General features: G+C 41.1%; 1 protein-coding gene across 3 annotated transcripts in view; it reads right to left on the minus strand.

Annotated features, from left to right (window-relative positions):
• Positions 1-21,103, minus strand: part of SH3PXD2A (SH3 and PX domains 2A) — a 284,459-nt gene that overhangs the window by 131,156 nt on the left and 132,200 nt on the right. For all 3 annotated transcript variants that reach the window (XM_077349634.1, XM_077349632.1, XM_077349631.1), the window contains exon 5: positions 19,336-19,427. In XM_077349634.1, coding sequence (XP_077205749.1) covers positions 19,336-19,427 — 92 coding nt within the window. The remainder of the gene's footprint in view (positions 1-19,335; positions 19,428-21,103) is intronic.

Raw genomic sequence — 21,103 nt, forward strand, 5'->3', positions numbered from 1 at the left:
TGAGCGAAATTAGGGGCTTCTCCTTTAAGGCAAGCTTGTCACATGAGCAGGTGTGGCCTATCAGAGGTTCTCTACCATGAGCTTGCTTTCCCAATCTGGATTTGAAAAATATTGAGGGTTAAAAGCACTCTAAGATATCGCACAATAAAGGTAGGGTCACTCTGGATCAATCCTTCTTGCTGCAGAAGGAAAATTTAAATCGGCCCAAATCCAAACGGAAATCGTATTCTGTGTAGACGGCAGGGACTGAATCGACCGGGGATTGGAATAAAAGCTCCGTGCAGTTTACACCCTGGTTCCGCCAAATTTGGCATTTAGAATTTCAGGCAGCTTCTAGCAACAACTTCAGCCAGACTCTAGAGAAGTGTTGTTTTAGATTACTCACGCCATCCTGTGAATAAAATCTCCAAAGCTATAGCTGCCCCCCAAGCCCTGAACAAGGTGGCATTTAGCAAGGCATTGCCTGAGGACCATGCATGCCCAAGGCTCATATGCACATATCATAAATATGCCTGTTTAAAGAAGGTTCTCTTGTCTACAGGGCAGTTTTTATGTCCAATTGTTTTACTTGCTTTCTTTGGGACCAGGGAGAAAGCATTTAATGACAATGTTGTAGACTTGGGGGAGGTAGGAGATTAAAGCTTAAGAGTCACTGACCTCACTGAAATGGGAGTTGTTATTTTGTGTGTGTGTTTTGCAGTCAATTTGCAAATGGCTTATGGTGATAACCAGAGGCTTTGCAAGGCAAGAGACATTCAGAAGTGTTTTGCTTTCTTCTGCATAACAAGCCTCGAGTTTCTTTGTTGTCTCCCATCTAAATACTAACTAGGGCCAATCCTGTTGAGCTTCTGAGATACTTTGGGGTTGGGCCAGCCTGGGATATCCAGGGGAGAGCAAATGAGAGGTTTACAGCCTATAGGAGACACATGCAAACACCCAAGGGCATGGTATATGGAGTGCAGGTACATGATTTTTTTCTCACACTCATTAAATCTACATCAAAAATTTGGGGGGAGGGATCTAAAGGCAGATCATGGTAGATCTTCTCATCCCAATATCCTGATTTTCAGCAGTTGATTTATTTATTTATATTTTATTTATTTTTAGATGTATATACCGCAGCTCCCCAGCAGGTCTCACGGCGGTTTGCATAATGAAATATTAAAAATACAATAAAACCCCCATGATGCCTACATTCTTCTTTGAGTTTTAACAGAAATAAAAATTTTGACATGCAACTGTGATGATGCAAGTGAGCACCCCCCCACCACATTTTCTAACACAAAAAGGAGCCAGAGCACATAAATAATGAACAATGAAGCATGACGAATCCTCCCGAAACCCCAGTCTTTCCAGAAATAATTATTCCAGAAATGTTATAGTTGCAAACTTATTACAAAAACACTTAAAGTTCAACCATGTAAGGTGTCACAGGGCTACTTGTTTTTGTTGGGTGGTGATGGTTGGGACAACAGCTGAACAGTTATCCCTTTGGGATTTATTAGCACTGTTAAATCTGGACAGCTCAGTCTGAACTTGCGTTTCCCTTGTACATCATTAAAGGAGCTTCCCTGGACAGCTTAGGAGCTTCCCTATAAAATTACCAGTTGAAATTTCTGGAAAGTGTGGGCAAGGGGAAGAAGCATGTGCACAGAGGTCTGGCAAGAGGGTTTTGCAAACTTATTGGCAAACTGCCAAGAGCAAGGAAAGGGAAAGCATGGAGAGATAGGACAGCTTCACCTCTAAAGGCACTTGGATTGCTGGAGGCTCCTGTTCAAAAATGGCCCTCACTAATGAAAGATGGTGGCCCTTCAGTGGGAACAAGAGAAGTAAGTGTGTCACAGGTTTCTACCTCGCTTCTTTTGATACTAGCATCTACTGGGAGATTTGCCTACAGCTTGCAAACTCAGCTTTAAGACTGATAAATGAGCAAGGGCATCTGGGAACCCCCACGGGTACCGTGATGTACAAGAATGGCAAAATACTTGGTATCGAGTACATGAATCATACTCTATCCTTCCCTTGACATTTAAGGAAGTGCAGCATAAATGTCCCATGTGTCAGCTACATAGACATATGCCGTTCCTTTGTGGTTGATCAGATGCCTCAACGTTGCCTCCTTCCTGTTTCCTGCAAGTCTGGTCCTGTTAAACTTGCTGCAATGTGCCAGCATACCGTGCAGTCATACCACTTTTGCAACAGAATCACCACAATGAATAACCATATTGTCCATTTATTTTGACATCATTTGTTCAATTCCACTTTCATCTCATTGTTTACCACCAGTGGTAAACTTTAAATAACAGTTGAGGATATTTTGACCCGGCAGACCTGAGAGTGTGCTTCTAGATTCTGGTATAAATCTGGGAACATGCCTTGTTCCACTATTTTGGACAATTTACAATTTACAGCCTTGAAGGATTTCTCGTGCCCAGAATAAATCCTGGAATAAAGCTTGCAACAATTATTCTTTGGGATGCCTTTAGAGAGCACAAATTAGAAGGTTTTGTAAAGTCATGAAATGGCCTATGTAATAGCTTCTATTACATAGGCTTATACCACACCCTATAACCTCTGAATCTCTCAGATCTGGAATTCATTGAAATCTGCTTTCCCCCTTTTTGGCAAAGCTCTCTGCAAGAAGCTTTGAAACAAACATTCTGCTTCAAGCCAGCTTAGGTAGAGCAAAAATGTGATTATGCTTATATTGTTCTGTGAAGTATGCTAGTGTTCTGTGTATCTATTTCATGTTTTGTTTCACTAGGTCTAGAGCAGTGGTCCCCAACCTGCGGGCCGCGGCCCGGTGCCGGGCCGTAAAGGCCATGGCACCGGGCCGCGGCTCCCTCGCCCCGCCCCGCCCCCGCAGTAAAAAACTTCCCAGGCCGCAAGCTTGCGGCCCGGGAAGCTTCTTACTGCGGGAGGCGGGGAGAGGGAATCAGGGCCGGGCCGCGCCTGTGCGGGCCACGCCCGCTCGGCCCGATCCGCGGGCGCGGCCGGCGGGCGCGGCTCGGGTGCGGCCCGATCCGCGGGCGCGGCGTGGGCGCGGCCCGCGGGCGCGGCCCGATCCGCGGGCGCGGCGCGGGCGCGGCCCGATCCGCGGGCGTGGCCCGCACGGGCGCGGTCCGCGGGGGCGCGGCACGATGCCCTGCCGGTCCCCAGCCTCGGAAAGGTTGGGGACCACTGGTCTAGAGTGTAAATAAAAGTTTTAATTGATACATGGACTGTTCATTGGCTGGCCAATGCATCAACATCTCCCTTGGAGACTGAGGGCTGTTTCCTGCAAACACTGAATGTTGTAAGGAAATAATCATCAAACAGCTCCCTGACTTAGTAATACATTTCTTTAATTCAGTCAAAGTGGTGTTAATCTTGTGGCTGTTTAAAGTGATGCCCCCTCACAAGGGAGTCCCCGTGACCGCCACGGTGCTCTATCCTATCATAAAACTCAGTGGAGGGCCTTGGGCCAGATACACTTTCAGTCTAATCTAGTTCATAGGTTTGTTGTAAAGTTTGTTGGAAAATGTATGAAGGAAGGTGTCTTCATCATCAAATATAATAAACAAACAAAAATTACTGTCACTAGAAAGCTGTTCCTGAAAACCCAGGAGAATCTACCTTTTTGCTTGTATATCTGTTTCAAACTATGGTGTATCTATGAGACCACAACATTCTGAGTTATTTTTCTAAGCCTACAACTATTAATTTACACTGGAAGAAAACTAATTTCATGGGACAGGTTATCACCATGCCTGGCATGTAGGTTTTATTGTGTTAGAATACTTTTAGTTTTCATGTTGTTTTGCTTTTATTTTCTTTGTGTTTGTGGTTTTAAGTTTTTTAAAGAACATTTCTCTGCTTTGCCCAGACTGATTCAAGAGCTCTGGAGTAAACCCACAAGGGCCTCTACTGTTTAACTCTGTAATAAACAGGAGCCTTGTGTCACCTTAAAACTAATAAGTTTTTATTCTAGTATAACTTTTGAGGTCTAGAGCTGACTTCATAAAACCCATGAACGTTTATGCTAGAATAAAAACATGTTAGTCTTTATGGGGTCACAAGTTTCTCATTTCTTGTTGCTACAATAGATTAACATGGTTACACTTAATGCTATGCTGCCCTTAAATGTGAGGGGAGGGGAAGAGAAAGAGTGCTAGGATTGGTACATTGAGATTTAATAACTATAACTTAACAGGAGTGACTAGACTTGATGTCATGGAGCATGGGTTGATGCATATATACACCAGTATACCTTTATGAGCATATAATATTCCTTAGTGAATGAGATATGGAGGCTAAGATGGAAGGGAAACTTTGCACGCACACACCCATGTAATACATTACATTAATATATTACATTCACCAGAATTAAGCCAGGATGTGTGCAAGCTGGTTTATTCCTGGTCTGGCACCTTGTTCCTTTCTCCAGCCCCTGTCTCTTCTCATGTTAGCATCTTAGTTGGAAACTGATTCCAATTACTGATAATGCACAAATACAAGCATACAGCTCAACTGGAGTAAATCTTCTCCCCGCTCCAACAAACTGGGAGTTTAAATCTGGATTAAACTTTGGCTTGAAATCCTATTTTGTTGGAGTAAAACTAAGCCAGCCAATCCACATGCCTATGTCCATTCAGCAGAAGTAACTGGCATTTGTTCCAATCCAAGATTCTTGCATGAGGAAGGAAGGGAGAACAAGAGAGGCACATGAGTCTAGCAATCAAGTAAGCTTTTTCACATCCTCAGCTAATGCCCTTTAACAGGGACATCTGAGTGCAGCCAAACATGGAGACCCACAAAATATTAAATAGTTTATTATCCAGTTCACATATATTATTTGCCACTGGTTATTTTTAGAACTGAGTCGGGCAAACTACTTGCAGGGAAGTCTTTTCCTTGCCGTAAGAACTCACTGCAAGGCTGGAAGAAAGGGGGTATAAAGAATAAACAGTTTAGCGGGGCCAAATCAATGGTTATCGAGTGCTAAATCCCAGGCATCTGGGACCCTAAACCACTACTGAAAAATAATGATTTTGCATACTGAACATTATCCCATAGCAGTGGAAGTAGAGCCAGCTTCAGTCTCCTGTTTTAACACCAATCTCTCTTTAAAGCAGAGCTGAAAATTCAGGGCAGATCACGACTTCAAAACACAAGGGATGGCTACTCCAGGCATGGGGGAAGGAGGCTCTGATGACAGAAGAGGGCCCACCCACCTCCCACTCAGCCCCTCTAAATAAGAAATGCTCAATTGGAGGGAGGCACAAAACTGAGCATCACAAGAGATTTACTTACATGAGGATCAGTGTGTGAAGTTGTCCCTCACTATAGCAGCAGCTGGGATGTATTCTGCTGTTTAAGTTATGCCAGATATACAGAGCAGCTATTTGTCTTTGTTCGAAGTTTACTGGGAGGTGGGCCGTGCATCTCGGCGCGCAAAGAACAATGCACAGATGCAGCATCTCTTGTTCCCACCCACTGGTGGTACTCAGAATGTGGTGGGACAAATTTGCATAAGACATAAAATGGAACTGGAGCCAGTGATAACAGCTGGGAGAGCACAGCAGAATAAAAGGGCTTTGGTAAGTTATAAATTATCAAAAAAGGGAGGGTCATGCAGTGAATAAGGGCAGGCAGTCAACACTGTCAGGGAATTCATAAAATGGACCCTGCGGGAGGATTGAATTTAGGGAAGGAAAAAGGTTACGGACATACCAGTAACCTCCCACACCAATGGAAAGTCCAGGGAAGAGGTCCATACTAAACCTCTCTCTTTATTAAACTTAGAATATTTTGAAAGCACTCAGAAAACCACTCTTCCCTCTGCTGATACAGTCCAGAACTCTACCATCACAGAATAATATCTTACCCTGCATAATATGTAGATTAAATCAAGTGCATTGAAAGCAATAACATCCAGGAAAACCACTTCTTCTTCTTCTTCTTCTTCTTTGGTCTCACCATTCATGGAATAAGTCATCAAGATTCCCCATGCTGTACGCATGCCTCTCAAGGACCAGGACCAGGGCAAGTCTGTTTTTATCAGAGAGCCATTGCTTGCCCATCTGTGCACTATCAATGGTGAATTAAAAGGGTGGCGTTAATGGCTCTCAGTTATGCTGCAGCTGCTAAAAGGAAGACGGCTCTGAAGAAAAGCGACATGCTATATCCAGCATTGCTGCTACAACTGTATGAGTCACATAAAACTCTCTTTCCAGCCTTATTATATTAGGAACAATCCATGGGAAGGTTTTGATTCCAGAGGGAGAGAGGGAGGGGGAGAATTGGCAGCAATAATGTGATTCCCGTATGTTTTGTGTTATTTAAAAGGAAACTGCCTGTATTTTGTGTGATTTGAAAGGGAGCTACAGTGTAAACAATGCTTCCTATCAGCCTGAAGAAAAGTTAGATCCCTTTCAATAATGGACTGTCCGATTCAAGGATGGTTTAGAAACTTTTCTGGTATCATTTAGAGCTGTGCTAATGTTGCATTTTTCTGCTGAGCTCAACAAGACATTCTGAATATCAGCATGTGCTGGCTAGGGATGTTTATCTTTTTAAAACTGTAATTTTTGTTGCTGTTGTTTTGGATTTGGGGAAGGGAATAAATACTGCCATTCAGATTCCCCTCAAACCCTCCTGGGATTCAGATCTGAGCTTTTTTGAATTAAGCTGGGTCCTTATTTTTAGAAAACCATTCTGCACAGCTGCTGTGTAGCTACAGGAAACCTTGGTTAGGTCCAGCTCTCTGGACCCGAAACATTAAAAACCCAAACATGTAGCTGGCCCTCATAGAGGAATGTAAGCATCACCATGCATGGGCAGACAGTTTATGTCTTTCCTCTAGCATCCAATTCCTTGCCTGGGGCAGCTGCCACCCTCTTATTACCAGGGAGCCTGGCCCAGCAGAAGATTCTAAAAACTTTTCAAAGGCAGCCCATGTTGCAGATGGCAGCAAGCCTGTAGAAGTTTCTATGGGTTATCAGGAAATCACCATCTTCCTATTTCTTTGAATACAGCATTGGAAATTTGACATCCCCAAGCTGGCTACAGTCCTGTTAACATGCATTCTGAGTGGATGCAGACAGAATATGGCCTAGGAAGAATCTATCTAGTTGGGATGGTGTCCACAAGCCAGGATTAGGGGAAACAACCCCCCCCCCTCTTTTCACCCGTGCAATGTGCTGATGGGAGTAAAAACCCTCTTCCCCTCTGCAGTCTGGCTTCTCTTAACTGGAGCATAATAAACAGAGATGCCCAGAATCCAAGTGATTGCCCTTGTCCTAATCCAGGGGTAGTCCAACTGCGGCCCTCCAGATGTCCATGGACTACAATTCCCATGAGCCCCTGCCAGCATACAATTCATGGGAATTGTAGTCCATGGACATCTGGAGGGCCGCAGTTTGACTACCCCTGTCCTAATCTAAACCAATGGGCCTTTATTCTGATATGTCATGTCTCCAAGGCAAGGAGTTGGTGTTAAATACAATCCTTATACGATACTAAAAATCTCTTGCCGTATTAAGCAGAGTTACATTCTTCTAAACACACTGCCTTTGAATGGTATTGCTAATCACTTCACTTAATTACCAGTCTTGGGAGTAAATGCATTTATGATTGTCTGTCTTATGATATAAAGATTGCAATTTTCTTTTCAGCCAGCACTTAGCAAACACACCAGTTTTCATGCCAGCCAGACGCAACTTTCTCCTAGGTCATGTCCACATGATGTGAGATGTAATTTTCCAGTTTCAAAAGAAACAAAGCACCATCTGCTTTCAGACAAATTAATCTACCAGTTCTGCCCAACAGAACACTGATGTTTCAGACTGAAATGTACTTTGTAGCATTCAGCTGAGATATTCAAGTTTTTTAGAACATCCCCCATAGACCCATCACCACTGACAAATTTTTACCTTAACTGAAAACTAAAACGACCACCTAGCTTTTCCTGTGGTACAAAAGGTGTTCATTTTCATGCTCTGGGTAATGACCATGTTTTCTAGTCCTCTTTCTCTCCACTGCCACTCAGAGCTGGGCTATAAGCCAAGATCGTGATGGTAAGCTTGTAAAAGAGTAATAACACTCTGGTATCTCCACACTGACACGGCAGAGTTGTATTTCCATCTTATGTCATCAGGCGCTATTATGTCTTTAATTCCAGTCTCCACAAATCCATATGGATATCATTAGACATAAATAGTACAGCATTAAATTCTGCTCTGCAAAAACCCTTACACACACACAAACACACATGCACACACACACACACACACACACACAGAGTATACTTCCCCAGCCCTGTCCAAGGTCATGGGAAAGTGAAAAATGCAAGGATCAGATTCTCAGCTTTATATTTCCCTAAAAGTCAGAAGGAAAGTTTTTCTTCCATCTTAAACAAGCTTGAATGTTCATAATTGAAAAAGTTCTTGAATCAAAACTTAAATTTGGTGTCAGTTTTGGTGATGAATTTGTTACCAATCTGGTATATGCCCCAGTACAGTCTTCACCTTGGACTACTCTAATGCTCGACACATGGCTAGCCTGGAAAACTGTGAGGAAGCAATAGTTGATCCAGAACGAAGCAGCCAGATTAATTGGTGGTGCTAGCAGTAGGGAATGCAGAACTCCAGCAGTACATGAGCTGCTGAGCACCATACTAGGTACTGCCTTTTAGTCTTCGTTCAGGATATTTGAGGATTCATCTTGTCCTTACCATTGACAATCCTATAACAATCCCACATATTAGGTTGATAATCCCTACAGACTTTTCCTGAATGGTTCCTGCCCCACCTCTTCCATGGAAGGCAATTTAAGGTTATCCAAAAAGGAAACTCAGGATTCGTTCTATTCCCACAGTGGTGTTGACAAAGATACATGTCAACTCTACCTACTACCAGCCTCTTCTTCCTCCCATCTGCCTCTCCCCTTCATATCTTTTAAAAATTTAAGCATGATTGTGTTACAATGCAAATTTGTAATTTGACACGGGGAAAACACTCCAGCAAATCATAACTGGAGAAATAGTCCAGGAATTGCCTTCCTCTAGCATCAAAAACCTTCACATCTCTGTTTTCTGCTTGGAGACAGGGGGAGAACTTGACTCATCTATTGCTGCTAGCTAGATCAATTAGCATTGGTATGAAGGTGAGCTCAGGTATGTCTGGAGAGCAACTGGACTGACTCCCCCCTTCCCTGCCTGTTGTCTGCCAAAAGGGGAAAAAATGTTCCATTCAAACCTCCACAGAAAAAAATAATTTCTTCACAGGAACAATACCAATCGTATTTGGTTTTGTATATATGGTGTTATCATCCTTCTTCCATGTACCCCAGGAATTACAACTTGTTTCCAGAACATCAGTTGTGAACTGCAATAGTCCAAAGAATATTTTTTAAACCCTGCTAAAATATTTCTTGTGATTATTTTCCTCATGATTCATCAAGAATATACTCCAATTTTGCTTAAATATTCTGTGAGTGCCACTAAATAATAACATTTATAGAGCGTTCAGTGTTCAAAGGCTTGAACCTGTCTGTCTATACACGTACACACACATCCCACAAAACGTATTTTGTCAGACATTACGATGCATATTTTTCTTCCACTCATGGGTTTTTATACCCACTCATTCACCAGTCACACAGCCAAATGTTCCAGGAAGCTATCTATTCAAGACTGCAGCAACAGTTATGAAAATGATGAATCCATCCATGAAATGAGAAAAACACATTTGAAGTATAATAGACTGAGAATCTCATTCCATAAAACAAAGAGGGGGATGACAGAGCAATGTTTATAACATATTTCCTTTCCATCCGGAAACAGTAACACATTTAAGCTTATGGTAATTTACCATTCTGCATCCCCTGCAAACATCAAAAAGGACTGGAAGAGGCAAGGGGAAATCCCTGTAGCCAGAACATTGCTTTTTGGTCTTCTGTTCCCCGCATGCCTCTAATTCAAACATTTTTTCCAAAAATCCCAACAATTCTCAGATCACCTCCTTATGCTTCTCCAAACTGCAACATGCCTCTTCCAATGAAGTAAATAACATCTATATTTTATTCAGCTTATAATATGCCTTCAAATTCTACAAAATTGTCATAGATAGCCATGAGTTTATGAAAGTCAGCAAGTCTGAAAGGCTGGGTGAAATAATCTCTTTCAATGGTCTCAACTGCCCATCCTGGTTTCAAGATCTGTGTTTGGCTTTTCCCACCCCTATGAGAAGGCATACATTTTAATAACATTAGCATGATTGCAGGGTGAACAACAGAGGCTTGAACTGTGCATTGAGGAGAATACGAGAACAATGGAAGCTTTTAATGTCATGCTTCTGGGCAGCCCAGAAGCAGTTTGCAAGAGTGGAACCAAGCTGTGCTTGTTGTTTTCACCTCTAAGCAACCCCAGAACTAGATGGCAAATTAAAGATCTTACTCAACAAGTGTGTGGTATGTGTTTACTTGCTCATATGCGAGTTAGTATAATCAAGTGACTAGATTTTAACATTGGTAAAGCGGGACACCATTGACTGAGGGGGTCTTGATTAAAAATTTGGTCTATATGGAGCAACAAAAAGTCTCATAGAATGCATAGAACGCAAAAATAGTATTGTAATATATACAGTATTTTCTGGCGTATAAGACTACTTTTTCCCCTTGAAAAACATGCCTCCAAGTGGGGGGGGGGTCGTATACGCTGGGTGCACTTCAGTTGGGATAGATATAGTTGCCCAAAGTGGCTCATAGTACTGTATTTTGAGTGGAAATGTTGGGGGGTCGTCTTATATGCCCAGTCGTCTTATACACCAGCAAATACGGTATTTTTTAATTTCAACATAAATACAATTTGCCAGGTACCCCTGGTTGTCCCTCCAAAAGGGGGACAATCTGGTCACCTTATATTATTACAAACATTAGCAAGGGGAAAACTGTGCAATACATTTTTTTAATGTATGTCAAATGGCTATTTTAATCCATATGAATGTTGTTAAGGTGGCAGAACTAGAACACAGTGAAGCATGATGCAGAATCATGAGCTAGTTGTGGATCTCCAACCAGCTCTTTTACAGGCAGATGTATACAATGTAAGCCCTGACCCGGATGACCCAGGTTAGCCGCACCTGCCTGATCTCAGAAGCTGGTCCTCAAGGAATCCCAGGGATGCTATGGAAAGGAAGACAGTGGCAAACCACCTCTGTTTTTATCTTGCCCCTGAAAGCCCTACCGGGCTGGGACTTGACGACAATTACAGACAGACACACAGCAAACTCAACTGATCTCAGGAGAAGCCTGTTTTATCCAGGGTTTCCAACAATCTGAAGAAATAATGTCTTGTCCTTTTTAACAGAGAGTTTATATGGAGAAGCTTTTCACAGCACAGAAGGTAAATATTACCCTGTAAATAATATCACATTCATCCTCAGTTAAGGGAACAGGATACTTTTTCTTCAGGTGGTTGGCAACTCTCTATATCATTAACCTTGATACCACCAATAAGATCTACTGATCCAGGCTCTACCGATTGTACTGAATATATTAGAATTTCATATATATGAGTTGGAAGAAGCCAGTAAATATTTGCCTCTGTTGATCATGAGCTAGAATCAAATCATTTCAAGAACTCTTATTATAAGTTATTATTCTGAGTATTCGCAGCACAGTCTCTTGGTAAAGCTGGTCTTCAGCAGATGGTGCTCTCCAGTCTGTCCTTCTCTCCTTCAAGTCATCAGAACTTACCCCAAAATCCAACATACAATTGCTTTTATTTTCAAATATTAAACATGCAATATCTTTTTTAAAGTAATAAGGAGGTCAGATTACAGGCATGTATTTTCCACTGGTTTCTTGGTCTAAGTGAGCCAGCTTTCTCCCCCAGAGAACACACAAGACTTTAATTAAAAACAAATTAAATGGGACAGATGTAATACCCTTAGGTTCACCACAGCACTTTGAAGTTAGTCTTCTGAAAATGGTGTCGAAACCTCTCAAATATGGAACATACACCTTATTTGATACGTAGTTATTGGATTAGACTACAACATTGAAAATCGCATTACTCACCCACTACTGAGGAAATAATAAAAAATAAAAGGGTTTGAACTTCGATCTTCTCATTCCAAGCCAGATTCTCTACAGAATAAAGTTTTTGTCTGTAAGCCCTTGGTGCTGCCCATGCTTAATAGGACCTAGGTCCACAAAAGGCAGGTTTGACTGCCCTCCACATTACCTGATTGATGACACAACACTAATATTTAGCATATATACAGTGCTTTCTACATGTTCAAAATACATCTCAGGATTTCCGTCTTTCTCCTTGGTCATTTCACTATTCATGCTGGTCACTTCCATGAGCAAAAATAATGAACTGGGAGGGGTAGGTCCAAGTGAAGAGACAAATATAGAAAAATATAGACACAATGGGAAACCAATATGGCAATAAAATATCCAAATTGGACTTATATAGAGACGTCTGAAGCGCCACAAGCTAAGTTTAGCTATTGTGAGCATGACCTTATACTCTATCAAGAGATTCCTTAATAAGTTGAAGTTGGTCCTTAAATATAAAAATCATCCCTTGAAAAAGCTGTAACGCATTGGGCCTTGTATGAAATAATAAGGATAAAAGAATTACTGAAGAGAAAAGACTATATAAGTCCAATTTGGATATTTTATTGCCATATTGGTTTCGCAGTGCGTCTATATTTTTCTGTATTGGTCACTTCCATGAGCCAAGCTATCTCCTGCCTTCTTTCTTTAATTCTTGAATTGCCACAGCTCCTCTCTCAATCACAGTTTTCCCTAAGAACTTTTTAGGCTCCGTTATGATCATAGCAATAGCAGCATTTCCTCTGGCAATTGAGCCTGCAGTTAAAGTAAGGTCTAGGGTTATCTGTGAAATTTCAATTAAATCAGAAGCTTTGATAATTCGATAAGTTGCCCCATCTTTTTGAGTCAAAACATGAGGTTATTTGATCCATTGTTTGCATTTCTGGGAGCAGAGTGCCTCAAAGACCAAGAGTGCAGACAGGTCAAAAGATGGATGGTGTGGTGGTGACTTTACCAAGCAGGCTTTGACAAGCTCACTGCAAACCAGACAGCGGTTAAAGACCAGATATTTGGGGACTTTTATCTTTCAGATACAGTATTCTTTCATCCACCTAAAAGGCACTCCTTTATCTTCAAAGAATTGCAGTCAAAACAATCCCTGACAGGTCCTCCTTTCAAAGCAGAAATCATTTAAAGACAAAAAGTGCGTTCACTGCACATGCCACACACAAATTCTGTAGATTCACGTGGACGCTCAGATATAAAAATAGGGTTCTCGTACAATTAAAGAAATATTAGTTGATTGAGTGGCATCAGTGGTAAGTGATGAATTAATTCATTCTACTGGCATACTTTTTCAAATCCAATAGCATTACATTTAAATCAAAATCCCTGTTTATATCATTTTAGCCTATGCATGTATATGGGAGAGCAAGCACTGCTGGAGAAGAGGCATTCCTTGAAGCGTAAGACAGAAGAGGAATGCTTTTTCTAAGATGTTGTTAGCCTCTGTTGTTTTTATGATTTATTAAACCAATTCTGTTTTGAGAAAGAAAAGTCAGGATCTATAAACTTTATCCTAGCAGGGAAGAAAGAAATCTAAAATGGTCACAGACAGATAAGTGATTTTGATGGTCACCCCTTTGACCATCCCCTTTTGTTCCCAATAATGAGAGAACAAATAACAGAACTAGTGCCCCATGCAACTCTTCATTGGGTTAAAGATTCTTAGTATTATACCAATAAGATTTTACTTCTTCCTGCAAAAAAAATGTGGTTCTCTAAGGTGGTGTTCATGCATATATGCAGCATTTCAGTATATCATCAGATACTGCACAAGAGACCAATAAATGTTCTCAATTCGGTATCATTACACTGCAAATAAAAGAGTTGGAAATAATACCGTTGAGCTCTTGATAGCCTACATTCAGCCCATCCTCCAGCAGCTGTGCTGGCTGCCGGTTGAATTCTGGATCAGACTTAAGGTTGTTCTGGTTATCACCTTTAAAGTCCATATGTGGTCTGGGCCCAGTGTACCTGAGGGATTGCCTCTCTGCTTACACCCCTCCCCCAAAGTGTATGCTGTAGCATTTCCAATTTCCTGGTGATCCTTGGCCCCAGGGAAGCTTGCTTAGCCTCAACCAGGGCTTTCTCCATCCTGGCCCCCACCTGGTGGAACAAGCTCCCAGAAGAGATCAGGGCCCTGACGGAACTTGAACAGTTCTGCAGGGCCTGCAAAAGGGAGCTCTTTGGTTGAGGTCGACCCATGCCATCACTTCCCAAGGGCCATTCTTCTGAGCCCCCTTCCGCCCAACCCACTGGGCTGTCAGTATGAGTTAATTCAATGTTTCCCACATTTTTCTACTGTTCTTTGTTGCTTGTTGTTTCACTTCATTCATTATTGTTAATCTAAGTTATCTGTATTGTTTATGTTTTGTTTTATATGAACTGCCCTGAGCCTTCGGGGAGGGCGATATATATTACTTGAATGTATAGATGCATAACATTAAAGTACCATTCAAAGATAAAACATTAGCAGAATTCACAGCAGGTGCTTCTGTAATGGTAAACCACCAATCAAACACTCTCTGAGCACTCTGTATTGGGATATGCTTGTACAAATAGAGGAGGGTGTTTTATGTGGGGAAGAAGAGCCCCCACTCTTACAAAGCCCAGCATTAAACGTAGCATCTTATCTTATCCTTATTCAAGGTTCCTCTATATATTTGTGAAACAGCCTGGGGGGTGGGATGTGTCCAGCTGTCCAAGTTGGAATAGGGCCAATCAGGGCACCCTGATTGGCCCTGCCCCTGCAGCTCCCATCCTCCGTCCCTAGACTCTAGCCTCTTTTCTCTCAGATGCACCTCAGTGCCTGGAGCCAGCAGGAGGTATGGGGAGAGAGCCCTTGGCAAAGGGTTGTGGTGGAGGGCTTGCTAACGAGGGCCTCCCAGCTTGCTAATGAGCTGGCCAGCCCCCGCCCACCCCACTTGATCCAGCTGTGAGCTACAGCCCAAAGCTACCTTAAGCTGCCTGGCCGGGGGCTAGGGGAGGGGGCCCTTTCAAGGCCCGTTCTTAGTGCTATATATATTACATAATTATGTAAACACTTTTCTTAAGTGACTAACACTAGGGTTTCCAGCTGTAGACTAGGAAATACTAGAGGCTTTCGGTTGGAGCCAGGAGTGGGCGGGACGGAGTATACCTTAATGGAGTATAATGCTACGGAATCCAAAGCAGCCATTTTCTCCAGGAGAACTGATCTCTGTTGCCTGGAGTTGAGCTGTAAAACAGAGGATCCCCTAAGGACTGGTTGACCCATACATGATATCACTAAATTAATAGATAGCATAAAATAAATGTAGCTTCCTTGATGAGAAGTCACACACATACATGCGCCCGCGCACACACACAGATGCTACCCTCTAATTATATCTATCAGATTTCACATTTGTCTAAATTACATATATTTTACTATATATGTAATTTATTTAGTATTGGTTGTTCTAATTTTTGATGTTACTGACCAGGGAAGGGCAGGATATGAAAATAAAATTATTATGATCATTATGAATATCATCATTAAAAACCTTACTTTATATAGAAAAGAATTTTTATAAAAACACAGTTGTTGATATCTGATGTCCACTTCTTGACCCAAGGCAAAAGGAGGTTATCTGATTCTACTGTCAGCATAAATCCAATTATACAGCATGGCAAAACCTTTCAGAGCCCCAAAGATATCAATTACCTTACTATAAACCAGAGAGCAGATCAATATTCATAAAAAGGTTTTCAGAAATGATATACTGGGAAGGGAAGCACCCCCACCCCATTATTATAAAGAATCTTTGGCATTATATAACTCAGTGTAGATCATGCCAAATGTACTTAAGAAAGAGAAAATAAACATGCCATCGTAAACTGAAGTCTTCCACCACAGCTCTGTCATATTATCTGTAGTTTTTTGACCCAAGAGTTGATACTAGGCTCAAAAGATGAATTGCTTCATTATAATCTTAGCTTTCTCCTTTGAAAATGCTTAAGAGGCAATATTGAAAACAATGAGTTATAAAGGGTTTCTAATGCCATATATTCCCTGACCCTTAGCTTCCCTCCTCCAGTACACTATGAGGTGTTAGGAACTGAAGCAGCCCAAATTCCTTTAAAATTTAAAAACATTTTCCTATTTGTAAGGTGAGCCCCCAAGTATGCTGAAGCCCCTCCTTTGACTACAAGCTGCCCTCATATGCATGGGACTGTCAAATTTACTATAAAAAGAAAGATAATTTTTCTTCATTTCAACCTTGGGCGGGGCAATGACAGACATGCTATAGTTCAGTCATTTACCAATACATGCAAAACTGTTTCCAAACAAACAGAACTCCATTTACAAAGATGTGGTCTTTAAGCAACAACCCACCTAGAAACCACAACCTTGATTCAAAGCCCACTGGAACTAATGCAAAGCCTGAATGTCTTTCCCTTTTTGCTTTGGGGTTTCCTTCCAAAACTCTTTAAAAAACAAACAAACATAACAACTGATTGATAGGAGCAGTTTATCTATCGTATTATCTATGCAGCTGTGCCGAGTATTACTTGCACTTGGCAGAAGTGTCTGAGAATATGCAAGGCTTGCCAACTTCCAGGTGATACCTGGAAATCTCCCACTATTACTGTTGCTCTCCAGATGAAAAAGTACAGTTTACCTGGATAAAATGGCTGTTTTGGAGGGTGAACTCTATACCATTGTATACTGCTGAGGTCCTATCCCTTCCCAAGCCCTGACTTTCCCAGGCTGCATCCTCAAAATCTGCAGTATTTTCCAACCCAGAGCTGGCAACTCTAGAATGCACACAGAATGTAAAGGGTTTAATTTATTTATTTTAAACAGTTACATGCTGCGTTACCAAAATACAACATGACATCAAGTTTACCACACTGTTCAGTTTCTGTTTGGGGTGATTACAGATTAGAGCAGTCTTCTCAACTTTTTTACCACTGAGATCCCCCTGAAACATTCTTCAGGCTTCAAGTGGCACAATCATGCAGAATATGGTTGAGCTGTGGTTGAGCATAGCTGTGTACACACCCGCATGGTGTCCCTCCCTTTCCCACCCCCTCCAGACCCACCATTGGCCATGGGGGGGGCAGGTCAACATGACCATATATAGTCACATCACCCAATAAACGTTTAACAAAATAAAAAAAAACTTTCCAAGGCCATCAAGAAACCCCAGGGGTTCACGAAACCCACATTGAGAAAGCCTGGGTTAGAGGTAAGGGTGAATTCTTATCCCAAGACCGTTGGGGATAATAACAATCAATGAGTTCATCTTTCAGACGGTTTCCCCATCCACTTTACCTTCAAAAGGCATTCATCTGGTTCAAAATGAGACATTTCTAAGAGCATTTTGAACTAAATCAATCTGTCAGAGCTATAATCAGATTACAGAGTAATTTCACAATCCCACAATAAACAAAAAGATGTTTCTAGCAAGATGGTATCACAAATAGAAGCTTAAATACACAGCAACAATTCAATCAGTTAGGCTGTTGCTGCAGCAAAAGATGTGGCATTTGCACTGATGTTCTACCACATCGTTCTGCTTAAACCCTAAGGACTAAACTTGTGCTGGGGACCTGGGATTGGACATCCTAACATATATTTTTTTCAAATACATGCAGGAGGCTCTGAATTTTTAATGGACCAACTGCACTGCTTAAAAATTGTCATTATATCCCACTGGGCTATACTGGGCCTAGGATATTTAAAGGCCCACATGCACTTATATGAACCCTCCTCCTCAAATTTGGATCTCCCACCTTATATCATTACATTTGGTACCTAGTTTGTTGAGTTACAGGCACCAGGCGAAAGCATTTTCATTTCCACAGCATTCATGCACTGATAACGTTGGCTGTGATTATGAGCCCATTTGTGGGACTGGGCTCTTCTTATTGTTTATTTGCTCAGATGACTTATGTGGTAGCTACTGTCTTGGATAGCATGCACTCATTTTGTTATTGATTGTTGGAAGCTGACCTAGGAGGTTAACTTGGGGAAAAAATTACGTGGATATCAATGTTTTAACTAAATGGCAACTTTAGGAATGATGTTTAGATTGGGGGAAATGGTGTGCATGGAAAAGTGTTTAACATTTCCTCTTACTAGTGCTCTCACTGAAATCAAATTCTGGGTCCCCACAGACTAATGGAAAGTAAAAGACAAAAATTTTAGGAAACCAAACCAGTGCTTTCTTGAGCTATGTGTAATTTGGCCCTAAACTTCCCAATGACCAGGACAACATTTGCCATTTTTTCCCTAAACCTCTGTGAGCAAACTGCACTTAGAAGTAGAATGGGATGAAAAGATCAACAGAGGTCCTGGGCAGGGAAGTATGCTGGGTAGTCAAGGTGTGTATAGGCCTGGATCCTTAATGGTCAGGCTAGGGTAGTGAGTATCACCCTAACACCTCCATAGCTGGAAGATGAGTGGGGAAGGGTGTGATGCCAAAGATGACAGGAAAGCCACTCTGTTGCCACAGGTAATACTGATGACAAAACAGCAATAATAGACTGCTGGGTGTGGAGTTCATATGAAGTATGCACAGTGTAGTTATTAGCAGTGTTTCAAATGTCCAGAGGTTATAGTTCTGTTTTGCTCCTTCAAGGGCTGCTCTCTCAGTGCCACTGATTTTGCTTTCTGCTTCTTGGAAATGGTTTCTGACAAGGATCATAATCAAAGTCTTGCAAATACTCTTTAAGCATGAATGCATCTGGGAAAGTGGGAGGCAATTAAGTTTGATACTTATCTAGCATAATTTCCCCGCAGCTAATAAAGCCAATATCTTTGATGACTTTAATTATTCTTTTGGAGAATGCAATTAGGCAAACCACCTGAGCAAGAAAATATCTTTCCTTTTGACCTAGGATAAAGAGATACCAAGTTTCTCTGAAATTTACCCCCAAACACACATACTAGTTTACATTTGCCAAATTAAAGTCTGACTGTTATGGGTTTTATAATAGTTGTTTTAAAAATTATGTTCGAATAAAGTTTTATTTATATTGCAAATGGCTTTGAGTTCCACAAAGGAGAAAGGTGGCTAATAAACAGTTTTAATTAATTCATTTTAAAAATTAACTCCCATTTACTAGGAATTTAAAAGCTAAAAATAAAGTATGGACCCATCATCTGTTATGTTCTAAATTGTAATAATTAAACTTCACTTCCTTTCTTGCTAGCAAAACTACTGCAGTGTAGAAGTAGAAAGTAACCATCAAACTTACTCTTTAGGGGGATTTAGGTCCTCTGGTCTAGTCTCAAAGAATCTGAAGACTTCATCACACTGGGAAATATGAGGGGGAAGCCTCACCAATGCCTGTTTATCATTCAAATAAATATAAGAAAGGCAAAGTCACATTAGAAGCATACCATTTAAAAGAAAGAAACAAATAAGAAATGACTGAAATCTTTTGGCTCACATCAACCCAGAACAATTAGTGAGGAAAAATAAAAGAAATGAACAACCCTATAGTGAGGCCATAATTCAGGAAACTTTGAGTCTAGCTTTCAAGGGTATAAGCCTTCTTATTGAATTGTTCAAGGGTGTCCTTCTGCCGGATCCTCTTGTCTACTATGCCACCAACTAACAGCTTAGAAAGTGTAAGTAGTTCAGAATGTGGCAGCATAATTATTGCCAGGAGTTAGCCTACAGGAACACATTTCATTTATTTTAAAATTGGCTGCCAATTTGCTTCAGAGCTCAACTCAAGGAGAAGCTATAACCACTGAACCCTTTACAGCCCAGGACCAGCAAATATGAAGGCCCATCTCTTCCCACATAGCTCCCCTAACCGCTATCTATGGGGTGAACCCACTTACAATTGCCTGCCTGGCATCTATCAGAGCTCATCCCTTTTCGGTAGATCCATCCCATAGAACAGCCTCCTGAGGAGGTTTAGACTCCTTAGAAATGTTTAGGAGGTGCTGCTAGCTTATTTTATTTGCTAGGGCTTTAAATGGGGCATAGCTACTAGCATTTGGGGGGAGAGATGGAATTTTAGGGCAGGAAAATGTGGTTCATGGTTTGTGGCCCTTAAAACTTCATTGAAATAGACCACAGTCTCTTTAAACAGGCTTTTTAGAAAGCCAAAAAAAAAAAAACCAGTTGCGCAGAGGACACTCCGCACCGCATAGCAATTTCAGACTGTCTTGTGCAGTCTCTTTAAACTATAAAGGGTCTACAGAAGACAGGCGGAAACAGGTGAGTAATGGGGAGAATCTCCCTTCTGTTCAGCTATTTTTGCAGCTTTTGTGGAGATTTGGGGTTTAAAGATACTGTTAATCCCTTTAAACTCCTGCTTTCTGCTCTATCCACAAACATCCACATACTGCTTTAAATGTTTGGGGAAGTTCATAACAACCTTTGTTCACAAATCACCTTTCATATACTTTGTTTGCAAATCACGAATGGTACAAAATTCGTCAAAATTTCTTTGTGGTTTGGTTTCTGCCCATCCCTACTTGTAAACCACCTTGAGTCAGAAGGTAAAGGTAGTATACAAATATTTTAATTAATAAATAAAAGTTCTGATCTCATTAACAGATGAACCTCTTCCATTCCATAGAATTTTGTGATCTAGCTTTATTGTACTGTTCTCTGAATTATAGAGTTTTGCCTTGTTTTCTAATTTTGAAATTGAATTTTAATGACTGCCTGTGTTACACTGTCCTTATTACATTGTTTTTAAATTAGGTAATCTGCCTTAAATCCCCAGGAGGAAAGTGGATTATTAAACAAAATAAATATTTAAAAGCAACCACTGTCATGCATTTCTGTGCTGATACAAACAATTCATATTTGAAAACAATAGATCTTTTCCATAACTGCAGTTTGATAAAACTTGTTTAGACTGTGATTTATTAATGGATTTTGGTTTTCCTGTTTGACATGGTCCATCCTCAATGGAGCTCTGTATTTCTTCCTTTTTTTGTGGTTTCCTGGCTGCATTCATGACTGAAAAATCCCAATACCTTTTAGTTTGATTAGGATCA

The sequence above is a fragment of the Paroedura picta genome, chromosome 8 (genome assembly GCF_049243985.1).
Source record: "Paroedura picta isolate Pp20150507F chromosome 8, Ppicta_v3.0, whole genome shotgun sequence".
Lineage (NCBI taxonomy): Eukaryota > Metazoa > Chordata > Lepidosauria > Squamata > Gekkonidae > Paroedura > Paroedura picta.